General features: G+C 46.2%; 1 protein-coding gene across 2 annotated transcripts in view; it reads right to left on the bottom strand.

Moving 5' to 3' along the window:
* IFT43 (intraflagellar transport 43) overlaps positions 1-11,943 on the bottom strand; it is a 79,665-nt gene extending 67,722 nt beyond the window's left edge. Inside the window, exons 1-3 of one of the 2 annotated variants that reach the window (XM_027572411.1) lie at positions 11,854-11,935; positions 8,876-8,968; positions 6,212-6,280 (exon numbers count right to left, since the gene is read on the bottom strand). In XM_027572411.1, coding sequence (XP_027428212.1) covers positions 6,212-6,280; positions 8,876-8,968; positions 11,854-11,907 — 216 coding nt within the window. In that variant the 5' untranslated portion in view covers positions 11,908-11,935. Of the gene's footprint in view, positions 1-6,211; positions 6,281-8,875; positions 8,969-11,853 lie in introns of both variants that reach the window. The other variant, XM_027572412.1, reaches the window with a different exon arrangement.
* Positions 11,944-14,430: the final 2,487 nt, after the last annotated feature.

Here is a 14,430-nt window from a genome sequence, read left to right on the forward strand (position 1 = left end):
AAAGATCTCTGAACACAGGCCAATACTCTACAATATTCCAAACAGGAGTCACGTCAAATTCTAATGTTACAACAGCATCTGAAGTCTTTTGAGTTAGGTCATGATAAGTGGTTATGACCTGTGTTATTAAATCGCATGTATGTTCTTTTAATACCAATTAGGAACACTGAGCTGAGGGTTCTGATCCTCCTTGAGACAATGCCAATAGTAATCTGTCATAGACACCAGCTTGGCTTGTATCACCGATTCATGGACACGTATTTTTTATGAAGCACCTCGCACATACTTGTAATAGCAGGATTTGGAATACTTAGTCTCTTATTTTGTGAAATTAAAGGACATTTTCTAAATCCTATCAGATCACTACTAATTCAATGTTCCTTCTGTAATGGGCAGATTTCTCTCCAGGGTTACTAGAATCCATCATATATATGAGAACACTCTAGGCTCAGAGGAATCCTCAGAGGAAGCTAAGAATTTTCAGGACATAAATGAAGTGTGAACACTGTAAACCACTGGTCTACTAAGCACCTCCTTATAAAGGATAAGCCAGGAGAGTCACAAGTCAGCAATACTGTACTTGAGCATACCTTTGAGTTTTTCTTGACCAGCAAACACAAACACATATAGTGGAGTGTAATGGCTACACTGAAGAGTCATCAGTGAAAGGCTAGAAAAACAGAGAAAGGTCAGTCTAATATATATATTAATTATGATAATATTGCCAATTATTTCAGCATCATATAAGAAACACTGGCGTCATATGGTTCATTTGTCAAAAGAGACAAGGCGGCTGGTTTTGGAATATATGGAAACTAGCTCGTTGCTTGCAAAAGTAACTTCCAACCACCACTCCACTGCTGGTAGACTCAACTGCTCCAGTGACAAGCCCAGCATGCCATGTTCTCTCCCTTACCTTCCTGACTTGGCACAAGCTCATCCCTCCACTTGGAGAATATTCTCCTCTACCCCTTCCCTAGGCTCACATCTACTCATCCTTAAAGTCTCAGCTCAAGCATGATTTTTTTTTCTAGATAAACTTTCTGGATGTCCCCCAGAATAAAAGGGGCTCAATGTAGGTGTCCCATATTTTTCTGTGTTCACCCCTACCCGGCACTTACTTCTCTGTGGCCCCCAGATCAAAGTCTGAAAGGACAGGGAACATGTCTGGTTTATCACTACATTGCCAGCTCCAAGCACAAATGCCTGGCACGTAGGAAATTCTCAATCTAGTTTCACAAGTGAATGAATGGATTAATTAATAGGTATTACCTTCTACTTCAAGGTCAATGAAGTCACCAAGGTCACTCTTGCCCTCATTTTCTACCCGTATTTCCCCAGAATGATAGAATGATCTAAGCCAGCAATTAAAGATTATTCTTTGGAAAGACTGCCAACCTCTAGACAGAGGGCTGGGTTTTGAAAAGAAGACGGAAAGAGACGAGCAGATAACTGGTCTGTTGCATAGGCAGAAAGGCCTAGAGAGAAATAAAATAGCTATCAAGTGGCACAAAGAATTCTCACCAAGAGGGCTCCTCATCCAAATGTTTCTGGTCCTAAGGGCCAGTTAGTTCTAAGAAATGTGAATATCTCCATATCTTGAACAAAACTGCAATCAAACCTAAATGGATGATACTTTCTAATTCTCATGTGACACAAATGACCATAATAGTTAGCATGTACCAGACACTATCGGAAGAGAGTTATACATTCTCTTATTTAATCTTCCAACAACTCTAATAGATAGCTATATGACTCTTATCTCCATGGGATCTGTGGAGATGAGGAACCAGGCTTAGGGCGGGTAAAGAACGTACCCAGGATATACACCTAGCAATTGGCAGAGCAGGGCTTAAAGACAAAATGATAATGCTGTTTACTTCTCAGGTTGTGTAGATCACGAGAACCACAGCTACTGTGGGGCACCGGGCTAAACTCTTTACACACACTTCTCACTTAGCCCTGCCCACAGGGGCTGAAGAGAACCTTCAAGCACTGTTCAAGCACCACCTTTCAACCTGAGACTCGCAGGAAGTCAGCGAGAGTGACTCTCCCTGCCTTTAGAGAGAGCAAAATGAGTCACGAGTTGTTCCCGTGCGTCGTGCTGGGACAATGAAAGGGTTTGAGGCAGTGCTGGAAGAGAATCTAAAGATGCAATTTCTAAGGGCAAGCTCTACCCTCAGTTGACATTCCCTCCCACACAGTGGCAGCCCTAGGGATGGTGAGCGATGTGCATCGCCCACCCTGAGAGAGAAAGTTCAAAACTGAAGCATGCAAAGCATGACATAAATATGAAGTGTGGAAAACGCATTCCTCACAAACAGTCCTTCATCAAATTCCCTGCATCCCTCCTCGACGACGTTATCAGGAGCATCCTTCAACCCAGCCCATTGGAGAGTGCCTACGAAAAAGGCTGAAAAATGTGACCAATCAGGAAAGTTATTTTTGTGAGAAAGAAGAAAAATGTCACCAAAAAGGGTCAGCAGATAACCCTATTGGGCTGAAAATAGCTGCCCGGTTGGCAGAGCAGTCAGGGAACAGGCAGAGGGCGAGAGACGTCATGCAAAGCACCGAGGGAGCTCCAGCTGAGTGAAGCTGCTGAGGGATGAGGAAATTGGCCTAATTTGGGAACATGAGCCCAACAGCATTGCTCAGATTCCTGCGAGAGAATCTGGCTAACTTTCAGTTCTGCGTCCTCGGAGGAACACTGAAGGGAATGGGGGGTGGAGAGAAAAGGAACAGCTGTGACTCAAACATTTCTCCAGACAAGTGGACGAATAAGGGTCATCAAGTGAGAACTTACTCCTGCTCCATAAGGATTCCAAGGGAGTAACCCAAAAGCTTCTCTGCTCTCTCCAAAAGCCTTTCTCTGCTGGGAGGTCAGTGCATCTACCTATCTAGCAGGAATCACAGAGACTAGACTAGAGTCAGAGATGAGCTGAATGACTCTGGACCAGTCATCCAACCTCTCGAAGTGTCAGTGTCTTCATAGCTAAAATGAGGTGAGAGGAGCAACCACTTTAAGAGTTACCGTGAGGCTTAACTAGGACCCCGCATGCAGTTAACAGAGAGAGAGCAATCATTCCAACAGAAGCCGAAATTATTATTAAAAGGACAATCTACAAACTAAAAGTTAAGCCACAAGGAGGTCGAGACCCACCTGAGAAGTGCTCATCCAAAAGACAGGCCAGACCTAGACAGGTTGTGCCCGAGATTACTTTTCGCCAATCCCATTACATGGTAGTGTAACTTTATGGTAGAAAGTGTCCTGGTCTCGAGGGACGTGTGTAAGAGCAGAACCATCTGAATCCACAGGAGGTGAAAGCTCAAGCAGAGGAATCCAGGTAATTCTCAGAGCTGCCCTGACCAGAGAAAGGTACATAGTGCAGACATGGAACCATCTCAGTAACCGTAACACCAACCTAAACTGCCACCTGAACTGTGCATCCAGTAATCCAAGCCTGATTTGTGACAGGTGACCCCAAAAGCCCAAAAAACAGAAGAGTGCAGTCATAAACTTTCTCAACGCTTGCCGTTTCTTGAGAGATTCCTGTGAGCTGGAGACTGTGCTAAGCACTTTATCTGTATTACCTAATTTCTTTATGACAACTCTAAAGAAGTAGGTACAACTCTAATCAACTCTGAGTGAAACTACACGAGGAGCTCATCTTTCAGGTTACTCAGTACAATCAGACAGTTGGGAGTTCTTCCAAATTATTTGAAATTTACTGAATGACCAGGCAAATCAAGAGACATTCCCTCTCCTCTCAGAGAGGGAGGAAGCGTTTAACCACCTGGACTGAGCCACAGGTAGGGGCAGAAAGCCCCATGAGGCTACAGAGAAAATGGGCAGAAGGAAAAGATCCAGAAGAGTTGACAAAGGCAACTCAATCAGGTATCCTGGAATTTCAGGGCATATAATGTTTCACTGATCTCTACACAACTTTAAACTAGAACTCTGGAGAGGAATGTGGATTTTTTTGTTGTTATTACTAAAAATAATTCTTTCCTGTCATACCCAAATCTGTGAAAAAAAATCTGTGTATGAATTCTACTTTTTAAAAAAATTATGACACGTCGGTTGCAAACTGCCTACTCAACAACCATTCTCCCTCACCCAAAACCCCAATGTTATGGCTATGGCAACATGCCTCATTGAAAAGTCCCTCGAAACTTAAGGCTGTTTTAAGAGCCAGTTCTGATCAATGAAATATAACTAGAAGTCTCCTTGGTGAGGTCTCTGGCTACTGTTTTCCTCATAAGGAACAAACTTAGTGGACATGCACCTTGAACTCTTCAACTATGGCCCCTCTCCCTACCTGGAATGCAGATCTGATCCTTGTGGAACCACCAGCCATCTTACAACTATGGCAGCAAGTCACAAGCTCCAGATGGCAGAGGAGGAGGCTAGAAGGGGCCAGGGTAATGCAGGATACTGCCCAGTGACAGCATCTGCCCTCCTCTGCCCTCCACTGGATTTCCTGCTGTTAGAAAAATCATGCCTGGGGGCACCCGGGTGGCAAAGTCAGTTAAGCATCCAACTCTGGGTTTGGGCTCAGGTCATGATCTCGGCGTCCTGGGATCGAGCCTGGCATCAGGCCCCACACTCAGCGCAGAGTCTGCTTGGGATTGTCTCTCTCCTCTCCTGCTGTCCCTCCCCCTGCTCTCCCTCTCTCTCTCTCTGAAATAAATCTTTTAAAAAATCGTGCCTGCTTGATTAAAAAACTGGGATCAAGTTTCTGATGCATGTGTCCAAATTCAATACTAATAGATACACAAGGATGCCTGAAAATCAATCCACCCTCAAAGACCACGAGTTCTAAACTTAAATGGAAATAGGAGAAGGCAGATCAAATGTGAGTTAATCTGACAGGTGTATGAAAGAAAGGCGTGGCAAACTGCACCAGGTAGGCCTCATGTAAGCAAGCACCATTGCCAGTTCCACCCAGCTCCGGCCAACTGGTGCCCTGGAGGGGGTGGGGGTGGTGCCAGCCCAGCATTCCCACTGTGCCAGAACTTCTGATTTTAAAGAGAAGCCCAGAATTGGGATTTTCACGTCAAGTTTCCTAATTTATAAATAACCGCCAAATTTTAAAAGTTTTAACTCTGTATGGATCAAACGAGACATCACTATAGGCAACATTCAACCTGAAGGCTACCGGTTTTCAACCCTAGTAGAGAGGGTTAAAGCAAAATAAAAAGACCATCCAAGTTCTACAGAAATAATAACGATCAGCAACATTTTGGGCGCTATGTGCCAGGCTGTGTGAAGGGCTTTACATCGATTATCTCATTTTTTCTCTTTAGCCACCCTATGGAGTATGTGATATTACTATCCCTGCCTTACCCATGAGGAAACTGAGGCTGAGTGAGGTGAGGCTGTACTGCTCCTGGGGCGCTTGGGTGGCGCAGTCAGTTAGGCATCCGGCTCTTGGTTTTGGCTCAGGTCATGATCTTAGGGTCATGAGATCGACCAAGTGGGGCTCCATGCTCCGCGGGGAGTCTGCTTGAGATTCCCTCTCTCCCTCTGCCCCCTCCCTGCTCCCGCTCATCGCATGAGCTCTCTCTCTCTCTCTCAAATAAATAAATAAAATCTTGGGAAAAAAAAAAAAGAGGGGGGGATAAAAGAGGTTAAATAACTTGCTGAGTCCTAGCGTTCATGTGTAGCAGAGCCAGGATTTCAACCCAGGACTTCATGACCCCCAGGCCTGTGCTCTTATCCACTCTTCATAAAGAATGCCGCCCGTGCCCAGGAAGCACAAACACTGCTTTGGATCACTACTAGTCTACCCACGGGTAAATGAGTCAGAGCTCTCCAAGAGACTTCCAAGTCAGTTGGACAGGAGACCCAGGCTCGCGTCCTCCTACGTGGCTGCCCTTCAATAAAAAAGGCAAAGCACTGTCCAGTCCTCGTCTATCTGCGTTCCCGAAGGAACGCACGTGTGTGTAGTGCTGTCAAATGCATCTCTCTCTTAATCCCCACAGCAACCCGGTGGCATTGTTACCACCACTTGACAGACAGTGAAACGGAGGATTAGAGAGATTAGTGGACTTGTTCAAGATCCAGGCAGTTAGCAGAGCTGGGTCTCCAGCCCCGCTTATCTGGTGCCAGGCCCGGTGTTCTTTCTACTCGAGCACACTGCCTCTGTGCTTCCTCCAGCAGAGCGCCCAACTCCACCACCTCGCCTCCAACCAAACATTCCTACTTAACTCTACAGTCATTCCAGGATGTCTGACGGCCCCCAGGTGCCATGTTTACGTTTTCAGCGATAGCTTCATCCTAGAATCGAGTCAGCCAGGGAACAAAAATAAATACGTCAGGTCACACACTCAGAACTGGAACGTAAATGGGCACACACAAAAGTCTTGGGATCTAATTTTAGAAAGAAACAGCCAAAAAGTTCCACACAGCACAGGGAGCATCTGCCCCCGGGGGAGGCTGCCCACACTGCTTTAAACCTCAGTCAACCCAGGGAGAGAAGGAATCCCTGGAATTCTGACCAGCATGTCACGGCCAGAGGCACCAGTTGGGTGAAGAACAGAATGACTTTTCATCGTGTTCTCCCACAAAAATGCTAAGGCCCAGAGGTAAATGTCCCTGGGGGATCATCCTTCCAGAAAGGATGAAACCCTGAAAAGTCATCACAGTCTGTGCCTTTGAAGTTAGCTGTTCACAGTCCTGACTCTCACCTGGGAGCCAAGGGGAAAGTGATTGGGACCGGGGCGGGGAGGGGGGGCGGTGAACAATGCCTACTGACCCCAGCCTAGAAGCTGATTTGGTGTGGGGGTCACACAGAGCCTCAAGGCCATCAGGTCATTCCAGGATATTCTGGCCCACCACAGGCCCATCACCTAACCACTACAAGTGCCTAGAACCTCCTTCACAATTAAGTAGACATGTGATTGGTCTTTCTGGCTGCCAGTGATCACAGGAGTAAAAGTTCCATTATGGCAGGAAATTTTATCTCTTTTGTTCACTGAAATATGCCAACCCTCTGCAAAGGCGCCCGACACATAATAAACTTTAATAACTATTTGTTGAAGAAATGAATAAATGATTTGCTATTGGGATGGATCTTCCTAGGCCCACAGTCTAAAGTGGTCAGAGGTCAAGAGGAGACTCCATTAACCCAGTCATCTGCTTGCCCATTTTCGCTTAGCCAACATACACTACTACAGTTCAAGGTCCCTCAGACCCAGGGTTGGGTATGAAATGTGTTCTCTCACCATCTTCCTCCATTACACCACCGCCCCCCTTCCCTGGGCTTCCAGTGCACCACTATGTACCCACCCCCCATCCTGCAACACTCTTCCTCAGCCTGTGATGGCCCTCATCACACACGGTGTACCTCACTGGCCCCCCCAACAACCCTGCACTGTCCACCTCATGCCTGTGCTGGGCATTGTGAGTGACAGCCGGCCTTCCAAAGCTCCCATCTTATGAGGGGGCCAGTCATGGAAACAATGAGAATACAACGTAATAAGCACTATAATGCAGGTGCTGTCGCCAAAGTCACAAACTGACCACCCTCAGGCCTATGATGTTTTAATTGTTATAATTAGTTGCTAACCTATGGAAATGTGCTGATTTCTCACAAAACTGTCGACTGTCAGCATCTCGCGGAAAATCAGAGGATCTGGCGATACGGGGCCTATAGTCCCCACAGCATCAGTCAGCTTCAGCTAGGCAGTGGTTTCCTTTTTACAGGGAACATGTGGCCTCTGGTTCCCACAACCCATCTCCCCACCTCTCCCTACAGTCTCCAGGCAATGTGGCCACGGGCCAGCCACCAGTTCCTCTGTACTGGAATGACTGTTACCTTAGAGTAATGATGCTCTGTACCCACATTTCTACAATAAGTGAGAAAGTAAAAGATAAATCGAAAGGGCCATGTGGACTGCTCACAGAAATGCTGGAGAACTTGCTTCCCGGGAAAGTGAAGAATATTCCTACATACGTGATACTGTAAGTGTGCCTGTGTCTTGTCCCTGGCATGCTTTGCTCATGCACCTGTCTAGCTCGTTAGGCTTCTCAGTGTAGATCCCCTCATCGATTTTAAACCTACTATGGCCAATGAACTAGATAACTGAGGAGCCAGGTTTCCTGCTGTGTGGGAAGTCACTGTCTAGTGGGGCTAGACAGATACATAAAAAGAAATTTAGCATACAGTGTGAGAACATACAGATGTCTCATAATAGGCAGAGAAGAAGGAGCCCTAAGCTGGCCTGGGGAAGTTAGGAAGAGCTCACAGAGGGATTATCCCGAAACTGATTCTTGAAAAGAGCAAAGTTTATTCAACTGGACAGCGGAAGATGCAAAGGGGCTCTGAGTGAACTGCCAAAAATAGTGCCCTGGCATTAAAAGTGTTGCTCATCGGGATTACCCACCCTCCATGGAGCAGCTGGATAAATTCCCACAGTTCCAGGCCACTCAGAAAAGTTTCCAGGGAAGTAAGGCCAGCACTAATCCCCTTCCTGCCTGAAAACTGTAGCAAGTGCAGGTCACCACCGAGAGCAAACGTCCAGTTGTGTAATCCAACCTTACGTCACCAGCAGGGCTCACTGGCATTGATTTGGCAGAAATAAAAACCTGGATTTCCACTGGATTTTGAAACTTCCCAGTCCCCTGCTTCAGCGAACTTAAGAATGTTCTTCACTGAGAATATAAAGCAATGCACAGAAACTACTCTGGCATCAAAGAAAAAAACGTTCTGCTTTCACTTCTTGCTAATAGGGCAAATGCCAAGGAAGGGAATTTCCAAATCAAGATAGGACAAAGGGCTGACATTGGAGAGAAGAAATATGAAATACCAAATCCTTGCTCATTAAGTAATTACTAACTCTTAGAAAGCATTTTTTTTTTTTTAACACCCACCTCTCCAGTCAGAATTGAAGAGGAGTTCTTGCTACTGAGATGATTCTCGACTTGAGCTGACTCCTGTTGAGCTCGGCGACCCATCTTGGGTCCCTGTAAGGAGAGATGAGGAACGCTGCTGACCCAAACATCTTTGAGCCACTATGAGGACGAGAATTCGGGAAGGTAAGCAAGGGCAGGATCTATGATGACATGGTGGAGGATGGGATTTGAGCAACTTGAACATATTTTTTAAAAAATGCTTCCACACCCTTAAAACAAAGCACCTGAGGCCATTTCTATTTGAGAAGAAAACATGAAATTCCTGGATTAATGATCACAGGTCTCTCTTTTAACTGCCATAGATCCTTCCTACCCAAAGAAATGCACACAGACATTCCTCTAGAATGAAGAGAGAGACCTCATGCCAAAGCTCAGGGAAGAAGGTGGTAAAGGCTCTCATGTTCCTATGCAGGATTCTAGAAAGGCCTCATTTCAAAGCTGCAGCGTGGCGTGAAATTGTTATCAAAAAGAATTTGGGGAAAGAACTCCTAAATTCCATGGCAACTAGCACCAGAGATGTAAATACAGGTAGCATTTGCTTTGACGTCGGTGGAGCATTCGACTCTTGATCTCGGGCCCCACATTGGGTATGATATGGATTTGCGCTTCTAGACAGTAAAGGAAATCTCTTACAAGAATTCTGAGACATCAGCTTCGGAAATCAGAACACTTTAAATTCTGAGTCATCAAATGAACCATCTGGAGGTGTTTCCCAAAGCCCTCCTGGGGTGGAGGCTCTGTGTCTCAAATGCTTCCCAGCACAGAAATAAAACTTTATTTAGGCAGACCAGTGGATGTCGAAATATTTATATTATCATTTGTTGGCTTTTCTAAAACCAGCATTAATGTAAACATTTTTAGATCTCATCTGATGTGGCTTCACTGGATTCTCACAGTAACAGGGACGAGGACCGATGCCATTTCACAAGCATGGAAAGTGAGGCCCAGGAAGGCAAGTAAGTGGCAGACATCAATCGAAAAGCAAAACCTTTTTCCGTCTTCGGATCCTCAGTTCTTTTCACTATCCCATGCTGGAGTTTCAGTTTTCAGGTGTTCTAAAAACTGCCTGCACCAAACAACTGAGAGGGGTTACACGGGGGTTGCATAAAAACCCCTACGACCTGTTTACATTTCACATTCTAATCAGTAATTTAGGTTTCAGGGATGATGGAAACAATCTTTCTGATCAGCAGCTCGTTTTCTTTCCAAGGCAGATAATTCCGCCCCTCTGCCTATCACTGCCCTTTCCCACTTGTCCTAGCATTTGGTATCTGAACATAGCGTACTACTCGTAGGGGTTGTGCTAAAACAAAAAGTCAATGATCTTGTCTCTAAATGCGGTTTCCGGGTGGTTTCTCTAATAACTGTTAAGTATGTTAAGGCTTTAGGCCTTTTGAAGACCTTGTATAAATCCACGGAAATGACTGGTAGAAAAACTACTTTACTATATTTAAATGTACGTATATTTTAAGTGGAGAGTCTTACTGTCCATCTTCACCCCCTCCCCGGGTTGTAAGCCCCCTGACGACAAGGACTTTGCTTGTTGCTGTTGTTTTTTAAGATTTTATTTTTTAAAGTAATCTCTACACCCAGTGTGGGGCCTGAGATCAAGAGTTGCATGCTCCACCGACTGAGCCAGCCAGGCGCCCCTGTGTTGTTGATGTTGTTGTTGTTGTTTCACTGCTGTATGTCCAGCACCTAACCCAATGCCTGACACACAGTGGGGGCTCAATAAGTATTTGTTTAAAGAATGAATGCATAACTACATTTACATTCCCAGGGACTAAACAAGTTCACATATCAGAAAGACCCGGTGACCTAATCTTCTCTTTGGCCAAACCTGCATCGTAGAACAACTGTTCTTGTTCCCCGAGAGGTGCTCCTCTCTGGTACCTTGGAGGACATCTGATGCTATTAGGGCCCTTCAAAACAGAGATTCCATAGCAGAAACCAAAGACCTGCTGTGTTGCCCCAATCTTCTAGGGACCATGATCTTGACTAATTTTAAAGGTAAAAAGTCTTGATGGGACTGCGATGGAGTTAAAAAACAACACTGAACTTGGGTCTTGAATCTAGATCAGTGATTTACTGACTATATACATAACTGGGTAAACGAGCCTCAGAAGCCACAGCAGCTGACTTCTAATAACTTATCGTGTGACAGGCACTGTATTAAATGCTTCCCATGCGTTACTACATTTCATCTTCATGGCAGCACTTTGAAGTAGATATCAACATCTCCATTCCAGAGATAAAGGAAACCGAAGTTGGAGAAGGTTTGTTTGTTTTAATTTTTTAGATTTGACTATAGTTGACACACAATGCTAACTTTTTTTTAACCCAGTAAGCAGCTTCATACTCTATTTGACCTCCGGGCCCCCAGCACCTAGCCACTCCTCCACGCTAGAAATCCTAAATCATAAAACTGAGGTGACGCCCACCTCCTTGTGGGAACTCCGGGCAAGAGAAGGCCCTTCCCGTCTGCCTGAAGTCTTTACACGAACTTCTGGCATGAGAAGTCTCAAGGAAAAAGCCCTGGGATGGGTGCAAGTGCGACCCTGGCCCAGGGCGCCTCCGGTCACTCTCAGATATGCCCGCTCTAGGGGAGTTAGCACTCGTGGCTCCAGAAAGCGGAGCCTGGCTGGGAAATTTCCCACCGGTCCCAGAAGCTGGCAGAGGCAGGATCTGTTTTTCTGCTTTCAGAGAATTTTAAAGAAAGCAAACCCCAGGCCAGTAGCGGCGGAGCCCACCGCAACCCCGGGGGCGGGGCGGCTGAGGCCGCCTCTTCCCCGGCCTCGCCCCCGCGCGGCTCCGCGCCCGCCCGCTCCGGCCACTTGGGCCAGGCCAGGCGGAGGCGCCGCCGGGAAGCCGGGCCGGCTAGGTCGCCCCTCTGCACCCGCCCAATCCTAGCCCCAAGCCCCCAAGTCGGTCCTCACGGAGGTGGCCGAGCCGCGGCGCCGCTCCTCGCCTAGGTCCAGCACGTCCTCCATCTCCGCGGCCGCCTGATGTCATTTCCTGGAAACCAAGCGGCCCAGTCGCGTCCCTGACGACGGCTCCGCCCTTTCATCTCAATATTTAAAGGATCCGCCGCATTATTCCTGGATTCTTTGTGCCGCCTTTGAATTTAAACCAAAACTTTCCTAAACTGCCTTGCCTGACTTCTGGAAGAAACCCCCAGCTATTAAATCCCGCTAAGGCCGCTCCTATGGGACAGTGAAGAGAATGTTAGTCTTTAGGAACTGTCTAGATGTGTAGCTCTGTTTAAATATATGTTATTAAGTACATAGTACATAGTACTAATAGTAGTGATTAAATTGATCACTGGTACCTTGGAGGACATCTGATGCTATTAGGGCCCTTCAAAACAGAGATTCCATAGCAGAAACTAAAGACCTGCTGTGTTGCCTTGATCCCTCTTATTTATATAGCCCTTTACAATGAATAACGACTCTCTCAGTTATTATCTCACAGGAAGGATATAATAAACTTATGTGAAAAACAAGGTGAGTCTATTATCTCCATCCGACAGATAAGAAAACAGGCTCACGGGAGGGGAGAGTGGTCAGGTGCAAATAAATAGTTTCTAATGGAACATGCAATATACATAATCTCTGCCTTCAAGAAGTTTACAGAGAAGCCAAACCAGGACGTCAAATACATAAGTAGTGACAACATTCAAAAGTCAAGTAATCCCTCCAACAACCCCACAAAGTGAGCATCAGAGATATCTCTATCCAAAAATTGAGGACCCTAAGGTGCAAAGAGGTGGCTTGAGGGAAATCATCTGAGTGCCAAGCAGCAGAGCCTGATGCCTTTTTGGATACCAAATCTTATAAGAGTATTTTTCTCCTCCACTGAGATTTGGCACCCAGTATTCCTGGGTGCCAGCCATACTCCTAGGCCAGCAGAGGAAGATGTCCCTCAAATTCCCAGCCTACTGGGACAAGCTGAGTCTGCATTGACTCTCCATGTAAGATCCCCAAGTCAACACCACTGGCCAGGTCCCTGGTACTGGTCAGCTAGGCCCCCCAAAAGACGGCCTCATGGTCCTGAATGTGAACAATATCCCCAATATCAGGCTAGGGGTAAGGCCTAGATGACCACTGCTAAAAAGCAAAGACTTGAAAGTGGGAGTCACACCCCCTAAAACTGGATTGCAAGGATTTCTTAAATACCCAATAAATTACTCAGTTCAACCAGTCATCCACACATGTTTACTGGGTAGGGCTGTGTGTTAGCATGTCTTGTGACAGCAACAGCACTGCTTGGATGTCAGAAGAGTTGAGGTCTCATCCTAGCTCTGCTGATAACTACCTGTGTGGCCAGGCAGAGCCCCCTCTGGACCTCAGTCTCCTCCCTTGTAATTGCTCTTAGAGAATACCCCTAAGATCTGATTCTCACTGAGCATATCCAGTTAGATTTTAATCTGAAGAAGCATTCATTGCCAGAATCCAAGACAGATGAAATATAGGCTCCTGTGAATCCTTTGTTTTCTTCTTCCTTGGCACCAGATGAGGAAGAAGGGATTCATCTTTGGATTTTTCCATTTGGTGTGAGCCCATAGCCACACTACCACCACCTTATGGCCAGTTTTCAAACCTTAACTCCCCCTTCTTCCCTGACTTCCTGAAAGCAAAAGGTACATGGTGCTCAGTCTGAGCAGAAAGAAGCCCTAGGACAGTGCTTCCGGACCTTGCTGAGCACCTGACTCACCTGTGGGGTTTGTTAAAAATACACGTGCCAGGGCCCCATCCCTGGAGACTGATTTGGTAGAGGTGGAGTCCAGAAGGAGAATAATTTTCCTCCCATCTTACAAGCGTTTGCCTAAAGACCTCAGTAAGGTCTTCTCTGTCACCCTATTTTAAGTTTCAACAGTCCCAACCTAGGCACTCCCTAATCTACCTCCCTGCTTTATTTTCCACCACGGTGCTTATCTTTTATCATCATACCTAATTCTTCCGTTTATTGCCATTTCCACACCCCTCCTCCCCCCACCCCCAATGTAAGCTCCCTTAAGGGCAAGGGTTTTGTTAGTTTGTTTGGTTCAGGGCTGCATCCACAGAGCCCAGAACAGAGCCTGGCATACAGTGAACGTCAAAATATTTTTCAAATCATGGCTGAATTTCAGAGGCAGCATTGCATAGGAAAATGCATAGACTCTGGCAATAGATTTCCTGGGTCCAAATCTCAGTGTTGACACCTACTGGCTATATATTCTAGGTAAGTTACTTTTAAGCTTTCTACACCTAGATTTCCTGTTATTCAAATGACAACAATGCCTACCCAAACTAGAGAGCCTGAGTTAACTATCGCCTCCACCACCCATGAGAGGGTGGTCTTTAAAAAAAAAAAAAAAAAAATCGCTCTGTGCCTCAGTTTCCTCAACTGTAAACTGATCATCCACTGTTCTGGGGATTCAGTGAACATCCCAGCGGCCTAGGAGCCAGAGGCAGGAAGCAGACCTCACAGGAAGGGTCCAGGAAGGCTGGGTGAGGTGCGGTGTAGTGGCGGGG

The sequence above is a fragment of the Zalophus californianus genome, chromosome 6 (genome assembly GCF_009762305.2).
Source record: "Zalophus californianus isolate mZalCal1 chromosome 6, mZalCal1.pri.v2, whole genome shotgun sequence".
Lineage (NCBI taxonomy): Eukaryota > Metazoa > Chordata > Mammalia > Carnivora > Otariidae > Zalophus > Zalophus californianus.